At 39.0% G+C, this 17,968-nt stretch overlaps 4 protein-coding genes and 1 pseudogene across 5 annotated transcripts in view; 3 read left to right on the top strand and 2 right to left on the bottom strand.

The window, feature by feature from the left end:
* Positions 1-15,038, top strand: part of SCGN (secretagogin, EF-hand calcium binding protein) — an 86,059-nt gene extending 71,021 nt beyond the window's left edge. The window contains exon 11 of one of the 2 annotated variants that reach the window (XM_078000902.1): positions 14,785-15,038. In XM_078000902.1, the coding sequence (XP_077857028.1) occupies positions 14,785-14,835 (51 nt within the window). In that variant the 3' untranslated portion in view covers positions 14,836-15,038. The remainder of the gene's footprint in view (positions 1-14,784) is intronic. The other variant, XM_078000901.1, reaches the window with a different exon arrangement.
* H2AC1 (H2A clustered histone 1) lies at positions 3,920-4,315 on the bottom strand. The gene is given in 1 exon segment (NM_001193799.2): positions 3,920-4,315. A coding segment is annotated over 1 exon segment (396 nt).
* On the top strand, positions 4,717-5,100 carry H2BC1 (H2B clustered histone 1). Its single transcript, NM_001193797.2, is given in 1 exon segment — positions 4,717-5,100. A coding segment is annotated over 1 exon segment (384 nt).
* On the bottom strand, positions 9,165-9,817 carry H2BC2 (H2B clustered histone 2). Its single transcript, XM_078000903.1, has one exon. The coding sequence runs from the start codon at positions 9,683-9,685 to the stop codon at positions 9,296-9,298; it is 390 nt and encodes a 129-aa protein (XP_077857029.1). The 5' UTR covers positions 9,686-9,817; the 3' UTR covers positions 9,165-9,295.
* LOC144340777 (histone H2A type 1-A-like) lies at positions 9,853-10,477 on the top strand (annotated as a pseudogene).
* Positions 15,039-17,968: the final 2,930 nt, after the last annotated feature.

The raw sequence follows: 17,968 nt of genomic DNA, 5'->3' as shown, positions 1-17,968 counted from the left end.
CCTTGGTAATATTATTGCTTATTGCATCTCAGTCTTTCTTCTGAGTTCAGTCTTTTTATTTCAGTACATTCTTTAGCATTAATTCTTCTAGTATGAATCTGTGAGTGGCAAAACTTTCCAGTCTTTGTCCAAAAATTATTTCAGCTTTACACACAAAACAGTTCATCTGAGCACATAATTTTAAATTGAGAGCTATTTTGATTTAGAACTTTGAAGGTATTATTCTATCATTCCATGACTTCTGTGATTTCTGATGAGAAATCCATAATGTTGTAGTGGAGGAGGCAAAACTTTACTTCTGCCCTCAGGATATTTTGGCTGGGCTTGAGAATTAAATTGACATAAGAGATGTCAACAGCAGAAAAGCATATAAATTTATTGAATGCAAGTTTTACATGGCACAGAAGTAGGACAAAGACAAAGAATGGAATGCTTATATGAAGAATTTGACAAAGTGCAGTAAGCTGTGAAAATGTGACAAACAAAGGGGGTTGGGTTACAGTAATTAATTAGGTGGAGAAGTGACTCGAGAGATAAGGGTTGGTGTAACAAGGTTTATTTGTACAGATTTTCCTTGGCCTTAATTTTCTGTCCTTGATGAGAATGATACTTTCCTTCTGGTATAGGGAGGGCATCTTTCATCTCCTACTTTTAAGAAACAAAAGGAAGGTCAGAGTGTTTGTGCACCTGCTGTTTTTCAAGTGTCTTTAATTCCAAATAGTCAATATGTCAGAGTGACATATTTTGGAGTGGTGTGTTCTGAATTTCTTCAATATGATTTATCATAAAAAGTAAAAGGAGGCCGAGCACGGTGGCTCATGCCTGTAATCCCAGCACTTTGGGAGGCTGAGGCAGGCGGATCACCTGAGGTCAGGAGTTCAAGACCAGCCTGCCCAACACGGCAAAACCCTGTCTCTATTAAAAATACAAAAAAAAAAAAAAAAAATTAGCTGGGTGTGGTGGCAGGCGCCTGTAATCCCACCTACTCAGGAGGCTGAGGCAGGAGAATTGCCTGAAGCACGGGGAGGGGGGCGGAGGTTGCAGTGAGCTGACATGGCACCATTGCACTCCAGCCTGGGTAATAAGAACAAAACTCCGTCCCCGCCCCCCCGAAAAAAAAGTAAAAGGAAAAAAGTGGCATATATTTGTCTCCGTTGCTGCTAAAGTTTTACTGTTAATAGCCAATATTTATTTTTAATTAACAACTCTTAGTAATTTTGGAATTACACCAATCACATAAAAACCTGGCATTAGGCACGAAAAGTGTCATATTAGTCTGATTATAAAAAATAAGTCAGCCAGGCATGGTTGCTCACACCTGTAATCCCAGCACTTTGGGAGGCCAAGGTGGGTGGTCAGGAGTTGGAGACCAGCCTGGCCAACATGGTGAAACCCCATCTCTGCTAAAAATACAAACATTAGCCAGACATGATGGTATATGTCTGTAATCCCAGCTACTTGGGAGAATGAGGTAGGAGAATCGCTTGAATCCGGGAGGCAGAGGTTGCAGTGAGCTGAGATCAGGCCACTGCACTCTGGGCAACAGAGGAAGTCTGTCGGGGGGAGGGGGGGGGGGGAAGAGTCAATATCACCATTTTTATTTATTATCACTTATAACTATTCGACAATGCATTTAGACAAGAAAGTCAACTATTTAAAACAATAGGACAAAATTATATGATTTTCCTGCCTACCTGGAAAACCACAAAGGAAAAAAGCTGGACAACAGAAATGACAGAATTTAATAAGGAAGGAAATACAAATCAGTATAAAAATCAAGAATGTTCTATTTGTAAAACATGGTCAATCAGAAAACATAATAAAGAAACCCTTCTAATATTTCCCCAAAATACACTAATAAAAAAGAATAGCTGGAGATAAATTCTATGAAACGTGTGAAAGTTCTGTAAGAAGAAATCAAGGCTGGGTGCGGTGGCTCACACCTGTAATCCCAGCACTTTGGGAGGCTGAGGTGGGCGGATCACCAGAAGTCAGGAGTTGGAGACCAGCCTGGCCAACATGGCGGAACCCCGGCTCTACTAAAAATACAAAAATTAGCTGGGCATGGTGGCAGGCGCCTGTAATCCCAGCTACTCAGGAGGCTGAGGTAGGAGATCACTTGAACCTGGGAGCTGGAGGTTGCAATGAGCTGAGATCGTGCCACTGCACTCCAGCCTGGGTGATAGAGAAGACTCTGGCTCCAAAAAAAGAGAAGAATCAGAAACTTCTATAAGTAAATTGTTTTGAAAAATCAAGGGGCATGTCTCCTTTAACATGTATTCACCATTTTTTATACATTTTATTCTATCTAAACATTTAGTTTAATGTAATTTTAATAGGATTGCATTAGATATGGAAATAAAAGTATTATGTAGTGCATTTGGAATAAAAGAATAAAAGTTCTCTCCTATAAAGTCAAGTCCCTCTTCTTCTGCCTTTCCATACTTTGCTTTGGCACGTCTGGAGAGTTAAGTGCCACTTCCTTGACAAAGTATATCTACATTAATTACTTGGAATTCATCTGTTTAGATTTATCTTATATCCTGATTTGAAGTTTCACATTTGCCATGTTCTAAATATTACCCAGTTTTATTCAACATATAGTTGCCATTTCTGTTTTCAAAGATCTTCAGTTTTTTCCTTCTCTAATTGCATCCCTTATTATTTATGCAGGTTAATTCAAGGGATAACTGACTTTTGTGACTTGATTGTCCTTACTTGGCATGTTTTATTTTATAGAACTTTACCTGCTTCTATATATGCCTTATTATGTGTAGATATCAAGTGTTTAGCAGTTTTTTTTTTTTGGTAACCAAATGAGATTTTTTTTTTTTTTGAGGTAAGGGCAGCTGTTGAATATCGTACAGTAATTTTTAGTTATTTGGCAGCGTTACTGAATGGGTTTTGCTTTTCAATTTCTCTTGGTGTTACAGCACAAACAGCAAACACAGATCAACAAACTATTTTGCCTCTTTTTAGTAGTCAAAACTTTTGAAGCATATACTGTTCCGAAATTTCTAAACTTCAAGTTATGTTAGGCCTTCTAGTCCTATTCCTGCCTGAGTCTGACACTAGTATCTCACCATCACATATGGTGTAAGGCTTTTTTTTAACATATCTTACTTACATTTTAAGAAATAATTCTATTATTCTTTACAAAGTGCATGAAGCCACAGGTATCAAATATATATATGCTTACCCAAATTTTAAGATTAACTTATTTTACTTACACGTCACATTTGAGTATTTCGTGAGACTGCCATATTTGAAAGGAAATTCTTCTCTAAAATGTACTTTAAGCAACCAGCCAGACTAATGTCGCCTGGACTTGAACTCTAAGGTTATACCTCTTCTGTTTGTAATGCAATCTTCACTTCCATACGTAACCCTTAACATGACATACATAGTTTGAGATAGTCTCGCTCACGTCACGCAGACTGGAGTGCAGTGGAACGATCTTCGTTAACTGTAACTTTCACCTCTCAGGCTCAAACAACCCTCCCACCGCAGCCTCCCGTGTAGCTGGGACTACACGCCTGCACCACCAGACCCGGCTAATTTCTGTGAGATAGGGTCTCAATTATGTTAATGGTTAAGTCCCGGGCTTAAACGACCCTCCCGCTTCAACCTCGGGGCAAGTACTGACTGCTCACAAGCGTGAGCTACCTCGCCCAGTGACACGTATAATCAAAACTACCTCAGACTAATGGTTGATGCAACAGTCCTTGAAAATTCAATCCCCTTACATTCCCGAAATGCTCTTAAACGGGTGTCGCTTCTGACAGGTGCCAGCTAACATGGCTGCTTAACAGCACTTAACGTTCTGTAAGGCACAGCCTTTTCTGAGATGGTAAGTGGCTCTGAAAAGAGCCTTTTGTTTTGACACTTAAAAAGTCACTATACCAACGACAGCCCGAAGTTACTTGCTTTGGGCTTTATGGTGGTGACTCTCGGTCTTCTTGGGCAGCAGCACTGCTTGAATGTTGGGCAGGACCCCGCCCTGTGCAATGGTCACGCCGCCTAAGAGCTTATTGAGTTCCTCGTCATTGCGGATGGCTAGCTGCAGGTGGCGGGGAATAATACGAGTTTTCTTGTTATCACGAGATGCATTGCCAGCCAATTCAAGAATTTCTGCTGTCAGATATTCTAACACCGCCGCCAAGTATACTGGGGCGCCTGCCCCTATCCGCTCTGCATAGTTTCCCTTACGGAGTAGACGGTGAATTCGACCTACAGGAAACTGCAAGCCTGCTCTAGAGGAGCGAGACTTAGCCTTGGCGCGTGCTTTTCCTCCCTGCTTTCCTCGTCCAGACATTCCTACACAGAAGAATTACAGCAACACAAGAATCATCCCTAATGCCGCTACTGGGCCTATTTATAGTCTGACTGAGGTTGGAATTTTTGCTATCTGATTGGCTGATGGCCTTCTACCCAATCAGAAAGTCTGACTAGAATCACCTTATTTGCATTCACGCCACTTCGCATTGTCCAATCAGATTTTGGATGCCCAACACGGCATTTGAGGGCCGTGCCTATAAATACCGCACCTTTCGGCCAGCAGCGCTATTCGTTTACTTGGCGACGGTGGGGGTTGAGGTGTTACAGAGCTGTTTAACACTGAAGAGCTGTTTAACACTTAAAAGAGCTGTTAACACTTAAAAGAGCTGTTTAACACCTAAAAGAGCTGTCTAACACTGCAGAAGTGCTGTGGCAGTTATGCCGGAGTTATCATCTAAAGGTGCTACAATTTCCAAGAAAGGCTTTAAGAAAGCAGTCGTTAAGACGCAGAAGAAGGAAGGCAAAAAACGCAAGAGAACCCGTAAGGAGAGCTATTCTATTTACATCTACAAGGTGCTGAAACAGGTCCATCCAGATACTGGAATCTCTTCCAAAGCCATGAGTATCATGAATTCCTTCGTCACTGATATCTTTGAGCGTATAGCGAGTGAGGCATCACGCTTGGCTCACTACAACAAACGCTCCACCATCTCCTCCAGAGAGATCCAGACGGCAGTGCGGTTACTACTGCCGGGAGAGCTGGCTAAACATGCTGTGTCTGAGGGCACCAAAGCTGTCACTAAGTACACCAGCTCCAAGTAAGCCGGCCAAGTAAACGTCTTTACAACCCAAAGGCTCTTTTCAGAGCCACGTAAACATACTGAAAGAGCTGTGAACTTACTGTATGTTTCTGTGTAAGGCTGTTTTCGTAAAGCCACTCAAAGATAATCAGCTGTGGGCTTAAGGTAGACGAACTAGTTCCAACAAGACCAGCCTGGCGGGGCACCTTTGTTAACGCCTGTGTAATCCCAGCACTTAAAAGGCGGACGCTGGCGGTTCACTCAGGAGATGGAGACCATCTTGGCCAACAAGCTGAAACTCCCATCTCCGCTAAAAATTCGGAAATCAGGTGGGCGTGGTATCGCTTACCGTAGTCCCAGCTTATTGGGAGGTGGAGGCAGGAGAATGGCTTAAACCTAGGAGCCGGAGGTTGCAGTGAGTCGAGGTTGTCACTGCACGCTAGCCTGGTGACAGCGAGACTCTCTCAAAAACGGTAGTTTGTATAAAAGCTACATCTTGATCGATATTGGTATGTTTAAGGTTAGCATTATGTATATGAAACTACAAAGTGCAGCCACGTAGACAATATTACTTGCATTATGATCCCAAATTTTTATAGACCTCCCAAAATGGCAGTAGTTGAGAGGAAGTTACGTTTTGTGCCACAGGTAAGTCAAGGTGTGGAAATCATTTTGGGAACTCTGGAGAACTCCCAAATCTGATTTGCAGGAATGAAACAGATTTAAAGTGTCTTGTAATTTTCTTAAATTTATAATAGTTTCCTTAATTGTCGTGTTAACTGGTTGTTGACCTCCATCTGTAAGGGCTCTCAAGCATTAAACTGATTTCAGCCACCTTAAAAACGAATCAAATGTTACTTCTTGGAAACCTGGTTAGCTGGAATTCTCAATCTGTTTAACGCATGTTCATTTAACCTTTTAATGAAATTTTGGATGTGTATATGTGCTTTCTTTAAAAAGTTAGTACCGGGCGGGCGCGGTGGCTCACGCCTGTAATCACGCACTTTGGGAGGCTGAGGAGGGCAGATCATGAGGTCAGGAGATCGAGACCATCCTGGCTAACACGGTGAAAGCGTCTCTACTAAAAGTACAAAAAATTAGCCGGTCGTGGTGGCACGCGCCTGTAATTGCAGCTACTCAGGAGGCTGAGGCAGGAGAATCGCTTGAACCTGGGAGGCAGAGGTTGCAGTGAGCCGAGATCATCCCACTGCACTCCAGCCTGGGTGACAGAGCAAGACTTCGTCTCAGAAACAACAACAAAAGAATATATCGATGTACAAGACCTGTTAAAATAAGTGCCCCCACACTTTTGTGAACAGTAAGGCAGTTCCTGCAAAGCCCCTGCGTGCTTTAGCTGGGAAATCTTCCAAGGAGGTGACAAATTGGGGGGAAGGGGCATCTAGCATCTATGCTCACCTTGTACTGGGGATGGGATCATCTCCAGTCAGGTATTCATGCTTCTCTAACACCTTGGAAAACAGCAGGTATCACATAACTGCCAAATAACCTGTCAACTTTGTGACCACTGTCAGTAGACTATCCTGATTATCCAAGGACTTTTAGGCTTATTTGGGCAATAGATAAGTAGGAATACCAGCAAATAAAAACTCTTTTTCAGACTAAACTTCATGTAGCTTTTATATCGATGTATTTTGGCTCCAAATAACAGGAAATGCTAGCTGGACTGGTTGAGATAATAAGTAATGCAACCAAACAGGACAACCTAAAGGCAGAGAAGTTCCACCAATAGGATGATCACAGCCCTGGCTCCACTACCCTGCAGTCTTGCCTCTGCCCTTCTCCCCATTGTGATTTTGCCATCATACTGGTCACAGTTCCAAGTGTTCATGCAGAGATGATAAAGGCAGGAAGAGTCACTCTATTCCACTGGGTCTTGGATTGAGAGCAAAAGGAGTCTTCCCAGAGGACCCCATTCCTCTCAGGTCCGTTTTCTAGAACTGAGCCTAGTTCAGGTGCTGCCTGAGTCATTCACCTACAGAAGACCACAGGATGGGTGTGAACTGATCATCTACCTTCATACATATTTGGCATTTTAAAAAGTTAAATATAGTTCTGGGTACTTTGTTTTTGTTGTTACTGTAAATGAGGTATTTCCTATTCATTATTCTTTAACATTTTGTTGTTATATATGTAACACTGCTTTCTGTGCATTTTTATTATTTTTTATATCCTTCTAGTACCTCACTGAATTGACTGACTTTGCTATTGGTTTCCTGGTAGATTTTCTTGAGTTTTACATGTCTGCAATACAGGTTGAGCATCCGTAACCCAAAAAGCTCCAAAATTCAAAACTTTTATTGTATGATGGGTTTCTTTCCTAGTCTAGCTGATCCTATACACAGCTTAATATAAATTTCTATGTACATGCAATAAAATATGTTTAATATTATTAATGAAACAATGCCAGATTGAGTTTTCAAAATATTTAAAAAATGTGTGATATAGTAATATTTGTGCTTCAAATAAGATTGAAAATTATATTTTAGTGCATACATTGTGGAAAACACTATAGAATTTCCTCAAAAAATTAGAAATAGAACTACCATATAAATCCAGCAATCCTACTACTGGGTATATATTGAAAGGAAATAAAATCAGATTCTCAAAGAGATATCTGTACTCCCATGTTCATTGCAGAATTATTCTCAATAGACAAGATGTAGAGAGAACATAAATGTCCATCAGCAGACGGATAAAGAAAATGTGGCATATATACAAAATAGAATACTATTTGGCCTTAAAAAAGAAAAAGAATCCTGTCATGGGCAGCAACATGGATGAACCTGGAGGATGTTAAGTGAAATGAGCCAGGCACAGAAAGACAAATGCTGTATGATCTCATAAGTGGAATTTAAAAAATGTTGAACTCATGGAAGTAGAGAGCAGAGTGGTGGTTACCAGTGGCTACAGTTGGGGAGTGGTGGGAAGATATTGGTCAAAGGATATGAAATTTCACTTAGGAGGAATAAGTTGAAGAGCTCTATTGTACAATATGCTGATTATAGTTGGTAACAATATGTTCTATTCTTGAAAATTGCAAAGAAAGTAGATTTAAGTGTTTCCGTAACAAAAAATATGTGGGGTAATGCATATGTTAATTAGATTGATTGCTATTCCGCAATGTATATATATTTCAAAACATCATGTTGTACACAGTAAATGCATGGTTTTTATTTGTCAATTTAAGAAATGAAAATAGTTGGGCAGAGAGTGGATTTTAGGGAGGCAAGATTAAGAGCAGTGAGATTAATTAGAAACTGTAATTCAGGTGAGAGATATGAGTATGCAGACAAAAATGGTAGCTGTGGAGATGGTGAATAATCAGACAACAGAAATATGTAGGAAGTAAAATTACCATATCTTGAGAGATTGAAGTGGATAGAAGTTGAACAGAGACTATTAGAGAAAAAATACATTTCTGGTTTGGACAACCATGTGAATAGGGTGGTACTCATGGATGTAGAGAACACAGATGTCCAGGAAAGAGTTCTGTTGGAATCATCTGGAAATCCCTGTGGAGAGAATTCTTAAGTGGCTAAGCAACATTAAGAACTGTGATATTGAGTAAGCAGTTTACTGGAGTTCACAGAGACGCAGAAACCTGCGGCTTTAAACCTCAAATCCCAGCAGATAAAGGGAAGTTAGCCTGATCACTTTTCATAGAGTGCAAGAAAAGGACCGTAAAAAGCACAAGAGATGCTGCAAAGAGAGCTATTCTATTTACATCTACAAAGTGCTGATCAGGTCCACCCGGACTTGGAGGATGTTTTGCACACATTATGGCCAAAGTCAAGAAAAAGCAAACAGCCTAATGCTCAGTGCCAGACTTCCCTAAGTGGGCCTTTTTTGTCATCGTAGAGGGTTTGTAGTAGAAAAAGTCGTAGACAAAAAGTCAAATTTCCCCATGGCACTATCCACAGAAAGAATATCCCCATGAACCCAGGATTATGGGAGCTCCTCTTGGATTGCTTCAGCTGTGAGATTTTAGCTTTCACCCAAACTGCTGCAGAAAGAGTTAATGCGAAGTTTAGACTTAAAGATAACCATGTATGTCTAGTCCAGGAAAAAAGTTTATCAGTCTGGCAATGACGCATACCCTATAATAAAATAAACATTCTATAGCCCTATTAGAAGCTTTCACTGGCTCTTAAAAGAGCCTTTGGTTTGTGGAGCTCATCTGCTGGCTGGATTATGTTTTACTTGGAGCTGGTGTACTTGGTGACAGCCTTGGTGCCCTCCAACACAGCATGCTTGGCTAGTTCCCCGGGCAGCAGCAAGCGCATGGCCGTCTGGATCTCCCTGGAGGTGATGGTCGAGTGCTTGTCATAATGCGCCAGGAGGGAAGCCTCACCTGTAATGCGCTCAAAAATGTCACTAACAAAAGAATTCATCATACTCATGGCCTTGGAAGAGATTGCAGTGTCCGGGTGGACCTGCTTTAGCACCTTGTAAATGTAAATAAAATAGCTCTCTTTGCAGCATCTCTTGCGCTTTTTACCCTCCTTCTTTTGAGTTTTAGCGACTGCCTTCTTGAAGCCCTTTTTGGAAGTTGTAGTGCCCTTTGAAGCAAGCTGCAGCATGTTCATCTTACAAGTTCACTGGGAGATCAGTAAGTGACGTTTGACTGGAGCGAAGTGTGATATTTACAGGTATGGCCCTCAACCTACGTCATTTGCATCCAACATCTGATTGGATAATAGGTAGAGAAAGTATGTAAATAAGGCAACAGCAGTAAGGTTCTCTGATTGGATAGATGGCTATCAGCCAATCAGTCAGATAATAAGCCACAATCTGCCGTCAGACTAGAAATACGCTGACTACCCGTTTTAACGGGTGTCTTTTTCGGTTATAACTTTTATTTTTAAGCTATGTCTTAGACTGGGGAAGCTCGGGGAAAAGGCAGGCGCTTTTCATTCAGAGAGGTTCTGCAGTTCCTCATGGGCTGTGTCCGCCGGCTGCTCAGCAAGGGCAGCTATGCTGAGCGGGTCGGGGGCGGCTCGCTAGGGTACCTGCCTGCGGTTCTGGAGTACCTGGCCTCCAACATCCTGGAGTTGGTGGGCAACGCCGTCGGGACAAGAAGACCCGCATCATCCCACGCCGCACGCAGCTGGCCGTCCGCAACGACGAGCTCAGCAAGCTGCTGGGCCGAGTGACAATGGCCTGGGGTGACGTCTTGCCCAACATCCAAGCTGTGCTGCTGCCCCAAAAGATTGGGAGTCACTACCACAAAGTCCAGTGTGAATAACCACGCAAGTTGTAAAAGCCAGCGAAGTGACTTGAATGTCTAATGTCTAGAAGAAGAAGAAAAAAAAAAAAAAAAAAAAAAAACCAACCCAAAGCTGAAATCAAAGGCTCTTTTCAGAGCCACTCAATTTCTGAGTAAGAGCTAGTTTACAAAAAGGATTACAAAATGCTGTTTCGTCAGTAAGACTACAGTTTCGTAAACAGGACTCAGAACAGTTCTGGTTATTGGGGTATCCGAAGCAGTTTCCTTTAATACTCGGTAGTATTGACAGCAGAACTTGATGTTTCTGGGGGAAACTGTTTCAGCAACTACTTCAGGTAGGCAGGGCAGTCATCACAGCAGGCTCCTGGAAGGGGAAATGCCATCCTTCTTGGAAAAATGAACAAACGAATTAGGACGTTATCGTGACAACCTTTCCTGAGAAAAATAATGTGAAGACGGGGAATCCTATTTTTGGAATTGAATTTTAGTTAGGGAGTCGAATTAGACTGATTAGAAACAAAGGAAGAAGATTTGTAAACTTGCAGCTTTCAGTACAACTCTTGTTGGGAGAGCATGCCTCTATTGACATCAGTCAAGGAATGGGCATATCTAAACATACTCCTAGGGCGCATGTTTTCTTCTGCCAAAGAATTACTTTCCGAGAATTCTAGGATGGTTATATGTCTAGAAGACCGTAGCCATGCCATTTTAATAAACCAAAAGATAAAAGGTACATATGGATATTTGATACCTTGTTTATGTGAAAGTGCTTAATACACTATAATAAAGTTTATAATGTTTATAAGGTTTATAAGCTACACATTAAGATACAAACCCATAATTAGGCTTTGGTTTGAGATATAATGGACACACTGAGATATAAATATCTTATAAATATATCTTATAGATATATTATACTTATAAATACTCATAAGTATAAAGATACTAATATTTAATATGTGGGTTATATCTCAAACCAAAGCCTAATACTCTGTGTGTGTGTGTGTGTGTGTGTGTGTGTGTGAGAGACAGAGTATTGCTCTGTTGCCCAGGCTGGAGTGCAGTGGTGCAATCTCGGCTCACTGCAACCTCCGCCTCCTGGGTTCAAGCGTTTCTCCTGCCTCAGCCTCCCACGTAGCTGGGATTACATTCACGTGTCACTACACCCAGCTAATTTTTTTGTATTTTTAGTAGAGACGGGGTTTCACCACCATGGTTAGGTGATCTGAAACTCTTGACCTCAGGTGACACGCCCACCTGGGCCTCCCAAAGTGCTGGGATTACAAGCGTGAGCCACCGCGCACGGCCAAAAGTTATTTTCTTCATAATGCTTGTGTCCATAAAATTATTACTCCAAACTTATAGAATTAAATAAATATAAGAACTATTTGTTGAAAACAATTATTAAACCTCCGGGAACTTAATTTAGATAGAGATATTTAGGAATTGTTTTAAGGTTACAAGAACACAGTTTAAAAAAACCTATGTTAACATTTTTGAAAATATTGAAGAAATGTAAGAGTTTCTGAAAAAATAGAAATTGCTTAAATTAAACCTAGAAAGCAGTGAGGACTAAGATGAATGGGGAAAAAATGAGGTCACCAATGAGTTAACATCTTCAAATATCAGGCGACTTCTTAGACATTTAAGAAAAGGATAAATCTACAGCTAATGAAATGGTTTCGAATTATTAAAAAAATCCCAAAAGTGAATGAAGAAGGCATGCTACTAAGTGCAGCACGTTCTCAGTTAGAAGTAAATATACACAAATCTTCCATTACATATGAGCAACCAACTCTGGTAGCCAATTAAAAAGTTAACAGTGATAAACCAAGATCCATCTACGAGTGTAAGGATGTTTGAATGCTGAGTAAAATGCAAACCTATTTGCTAAAGGAAAAATAAATCTTAAACTCAGTAGATGCTTAAAAGGCATTTGTTAATATGTTTAGATGGATAATCTTTATTTCTTAGTGGAATACTGGTAGTTCTTGTTAGAGTACTTTTAAAATCACTGTTATTTAATAATGTTCTTGATGATTAGACAAATCTTTAAAAAGGGTACTAAAAAGATTCTCCTACACTAGTAGAAGGAAATAAAATCAGATTTAAGTAACATCTGCAGGGCAATGCCCCACAATTAACTGAGAAATAATTATTGGAAATCATCAGTTCTCCTCAGAGCCATACACCCTTTCAGAAAAGGAGCTGTGATCAAGTTTCAAAAAATATCATTTCAGTAACTCACTGATGTTCAATGTAGTAACTGCAGCTGCTTCAAAATGATGGCATTAATCTGTCATCCTCAGTTCATGCAAATTGTATTACATGACAAGGGATTTTAATAAGTAAAACAGAACATTTTTGGTGAGTGTTGGCTGCGCATCATTTATAAATTCAGAAAGCCATAGTAAACATTTACTAAAGGAAATGACAATTTTCTACTGTAATTACACTGCAGAAAATAGGGAATGTAGGGGGATTAAAGACAAATGAAATTGAGAATGAGCAAGGACACATAATACTTGGTATTAAAACCCAGAAGGGAAATAAGTACATCTGATTATCCTCCAAAGTGGGTGAATGAGGAGCAGAGAATAAGCAGTGAATAAGTGAGCAATCATGCTCTAATGCAGTCTGTTCTGCAAAAGACCAAACAAGGGAACTGTCTTACTGCTGTAACACATCACAAACTCCTAATCTGGAAACATCAACATTGACAGAATTCAAGTACCCAAACTATACAGTAGAGCTAAAAGTTTTTTCACCTTTTTTTTTTTTTTGACTACAAAAAACATTTAAGAAATACCTTTTACTGCATGACCAAAGTCACAGTTAGGGAAACATGCACATACCAAGAGCTAAAACAAAAGTTTTCAAAAACAATATGCTATGGTGGAAGCATTCTGACATTCCTTTCTAAATTATTGTGTTGTGTTCTATTGTTTTCTTGTATGTTGTATTTCACAAGTGGTTCATGACTTGCTGTTCCGAACAAGACTGGGATGATGAAAATGGTCAATCAGGATAGTCCACTCTGCACTCAGGTTTAGTCAATAAAGGAACTGCACTCACTGGGGTACCATGATTGGTTCAAAGGGTGGGCATGCTACCCAAGCTGAGCCAATAAGAATCTTTTCTGATATTTTCAGACCTGGAGATTGAACAGACACATTTATAGGGTGCAGGACAAATCAAAAATTTTAGGAAATTAATCCAGAGCTGCCAGTGGCTGAATCTCTTGCTCTTGGAGCACTTTAAAAAATAAAGGTGACATCAGAAATAAAAACTTCTGTGGCTGTTCAAAGAGAAGGTAGTGGGGGTGGGGTGGTAGGGGGAATGTCTGTGTATCTCAGATTCCACTCTCTGAGGACTTCAGTCCCAGCAGTTTTTCTTTCCAGTCTACAGTTACCCCAGAACAGAACCTTTAATGGGCCCCACCCTTTCCTCCTTAATTTATCTCAATAATGAGTTTCTTTTGTAAGCACATCTGTCTGACAAATTTAAGCAAAAATTTTCAGCTTGACACAATAAAACCCCTCCCCAAAATCATAGTCAATTAAGTGTGTTTGGTCTTTAATCATGGCCCCATATCTCAGTACTCATGTTGGTGATATTAAATGGCTTTGCTCTTAATCAGGGTGTGCCAGAAGGGATAAATGAAGAATAAGAAAGAAGCATGAAATTAAGCTAAAAGATGGAACTTTTCTCTTTCCTTTAACACTGTAAACCAATTAGAAGACAAATTTAGAGCCAAACAAGGGGTATGGCTGGCGCTTTGAGAAGATTTTTGAATCCTCAGAACATTTTGACTCCTTTCCGTGAGGTCATTAACCCATTCCTTCCCTTCTGCTGTTAAGAAGCCCTATCAGACCAGTAGGATGGGCAGGTCTGACTCTCAGTGTCTTCTGTTACACCAAGATTCTTTTGAAATCCTGAAATTTATGAGAACTGGACCATATTTAACTAAATTTGTTCTCAAGGTCTTTCTACACAGTAAAAATAAAATTAATACCCTATTACCTTTTCCATCTTAAATTGTACAAAATTACATGGTCCAACTGAACTCATTATGAAATCACATTTGCAAAAATTGTAAGAGTGAGAAAATTATGACAGTGAAAGAGATCTGACCTAACCGACTTCATCTTGCTAGATCTTGTTAGATCTTACCTAACCAACCTCCAAACTGCCCTTGGTTATTTCTGAGCATGGGCCAAGCTAACTTTGGGAGAAATTTAGTTTGTAGTTTAAGTTATAATAGCCCTTCTCAATAAATTAAACCACCTTTGTTAAACTAATGAAAGCCTACCAGGTTAGGAGGATGAGAGGGTCTTAATTTGTAGTTAAAACATTATTCCATTACTAGCCATTATTCAATAGGTGACAAGTCAATTACTCTTGTAAATAATGTCATTAGTGTAGAATCTAAGATTGGATTTTTGGATGTCTTTTCAGGCGTTTGCATTTCTGATGACTGGATGGCCCTACTGGACCCATGACTCTTGACTCAACTGGTCCTATGGCCACTACTCAGAAGTGGACTCAGCTTCAGGAAGGTCATTTTCCCTATCCCTATGATTGCATTCTCAACCAATCAGCAGCACCCATTCCCTAGCCCTCTGCTTGCCAAACTATCTTTGAAAAACTCTAGCCTCCAAATTTTCAGGGAGGTTAGTTTGAGTAATAATAAAACTCCAGTCTACATTCTAGCCTGTTTTACATGTATTAAACTGTTTCTCTATTGCAATTTCCTTATACTGATAAATTGGCTTTATCTGGGCAGCAGGCAAAAGAAAAAAAAAACTCATTGGGTGGTTACAACTGCTATTACAACCAGTAATATATGACCATCATATGGCACCCAAATAATATGATTTTGGAAATATGAGTTACTGCCTTCCAGTGAAATATAACAATGTTACTAAATCACTGACAATTTCCCCCTTTCAAAATATAATAACAAAATTAGGAATTCCTTCAAAAGAGTCTTCTCTACCATTGTTACTACAGAGAAATATAAGTCCTACATTATATAAAGTGTTTCATTCTTAACATGTTTCTTCTGATTCCCCTTAATCCTAGACATTCAGATTCTACCTGGATTCTAGATTGGTATCTAAGATCAGGAGCAAGGCAAAATGTTCACTCACAATTAAATTCAACTGTATACTGGAAATCCTTGCTAGTACAATAAGGCAAGAAAAATAAATTAAAGGCATATGGATTTGGGAGAAAATGAAACTCCCTGTGTTCACAGATGATATGATTGTTTATGTGAAAAATCACAATAAATCTTTAAAAAAGTGCCAGGAAAAGGAACTAGAACATCTAAAACTATTTTGAAAAAGAATAAAGTGGTAGGGATCACTGTAACCAAATTCAGGACTTATTTCATAATACAGTAATCAATATTGTGTAGTAATGGCAGAATAGATCAATGGAACAGAAGAGAGAACACAGAGATAGTCCTACACAAGTATGACCAACTGAGTTTTGACAAAGATTAAAAAGCCATTTAATGAAGTGTTTTCAATAGCTGATGCTACAGCAATAGGCAAAAATATGTATCTTGACTTAAACCTTACACCTTGCACAAAATTAACTCAGATCATATATTTAAATATGAAAAATGTAAAACTATAAACCTTTTAGAAAAAATATGTAGGAGAAAAGTCTTTTGAGTCTAGATGTATGCAAAAAGTTCTTAGACGTGAAATCAAAACAATCCAGAAAAGAAAAAAAAAAAGTAAAAGCTTTTGTTCTGTGAAAGTCTCCTCAAAGAAGAAACAACAAGCTACAGACTTACAGAATATATTTGCAAACCATATATATGACAAAATACTTGATCTATATTAATATAAAGAATTCTCAAATCTCAACAATAAAAAACCAAACTATTCCAGTAAAAAATGAACAATATTCATGAAGAGACATTTCATTGCCAAGGACATACAAAGGGCAAACAAACACATGAGGAGATGTTTAACATTAATGCTTATTAGGAAAGTGTAAGTTACGACTAGGAGGAGATACCACTACATACCTATCTGGCAACTAAAATTAAAAAATTGACAACATCAAATGATGGCATGAATATGGGAAAACTTCATCTCCCATACATTGCTGATAAAACTATAAAATGGTACAGATCACCGTGGGAAATATTTTGCAGTTTCTGAAAAATCAAAACATATACTTACCACGTGATCTAGTACTCCCACTCTGGAACATGCATCCCAGAGAAATGAAAATGTATGTGTTTTAGTCAGTTTGGGCTGCTACAACAAAAATACTATAGACCGAGTGGCTTAAACAAACAAAAATATTTCTCACAGTTCTGAAATCTGGGAAGTCTAAGATACGGTTGCTGGCAGATCAGATCTCTGGTGAGGGCACTCTTCTTGGTTTGTGGATAGCCTTCTTGTATCCTCACGTGGCAGAGAGAGAAGAGAGATAGAAAGCAAGTTTTCTGGATTCTCTTCTCATAAGGGCACTAATCTCATTCATGAGGGTTCTACACTTATGACATAATAACATTCCCGAAACTCCACCTCCTAATACCATCACACTGGAAGTTAGAATTTCAACATGTGAATTGAGAGGACACAAATATATGAACTAAGGGACACAAATATTCAGTCTATAATGTTATGGTCATATAAAAATCTGTATGCATATATCCATAGCAGATTGTTTTTAATAGGTAAGCCTTAGAAACAATTAAAATGTCCTTTAATGAGTGAAAGTTTAAACATACTGTGGTATATTTATACCATGAAATATTACTGAGCAACAAAAAAGAAAAGCTATTGGTAAACAGAACAAGTAGAAGGGACTTCTAGGAAATTATGTTGAGTGAAAATAAAGTCAATCTTAAAAGATTACATACTATATGATTCCATTTATATAACTTTTCAAAATAAAGTCATAGGGATGGAGAATAACTTAATGGTTTCCAGGGGTTTGGGATAGTGAGGCAGACGGGATAGCACGAGGTGTGGTTATTAAGGTGTAACATTAAGGGGATCTTTGTGATGATAGAATTGTTCTGTACTTTGATTGTGATGGTTACACAAATCTACACATGTGATAAAATTATATGGAACTACTCACACATTGTACCAATGTCACATGCCTGATTTTGAAATTGTGCTATAGTGATTAAGATAAGGCCATTGGGATAAAATTAATGAAGGATACAGTGCACCTCTATATACTAGCCTTGCAATTTCCTGTGAACCTATAATTATTTCAAAACAAAAAGTTAAAGAAAACCAGCCCCTTTTAGCTACGAGGCGACAGTATAACTCATATTCATTAGTTACTAGGTTTAAAAAAAGCCAGAGCTGGAGAAATCTGGGATGAAATAACATTATAAAAATAAATTAAAATTTTATGAAGAGAAATGTAAAGTCACAGGCTGGAGCAGGAACTGACTGATATAAGGGAAGACAATGATCCTAAACCTTAGTTACTTGGAAAACTAAAATATGATCCACATTCTCCAGACAATGCAAAAAACAAACAAACAAAGCACCTGGATATTTACAAGATATAACAACTTTAAGCATCTATGAAGTCACTTTTTAAAAAAAAATGTGGGTTTCTCAAATATTAGAAATTACTGATTAATATATTT

Source organism: Macaca mulatta, chromosome 4, assembly GCF_049350105.2.
Source record: "Macaca mulatta isolate MMU2019108-1 chromosome 4, T2T-MMU8v2.0, whole genome shotgun sequence".
NCBI lineage: Eukaryota > Metazoa > Chordata > Mammalia > Primates > Cercopithecidae > Macaca > Macaca mulatta.
This window is presented reverse-complemented; position numbering and strand designations above follow the sequence as displayed.

Bases quoted from the DNA above. Each gene is read 5' to 3' on its own strand.
- H2BC2 (XM_078000903.1), bottom strand. From the start codon at position 9,685: ATGAACATGCTGCAGCTTGCTTCAAAGGGCACTACAACTTCCAAAAAG.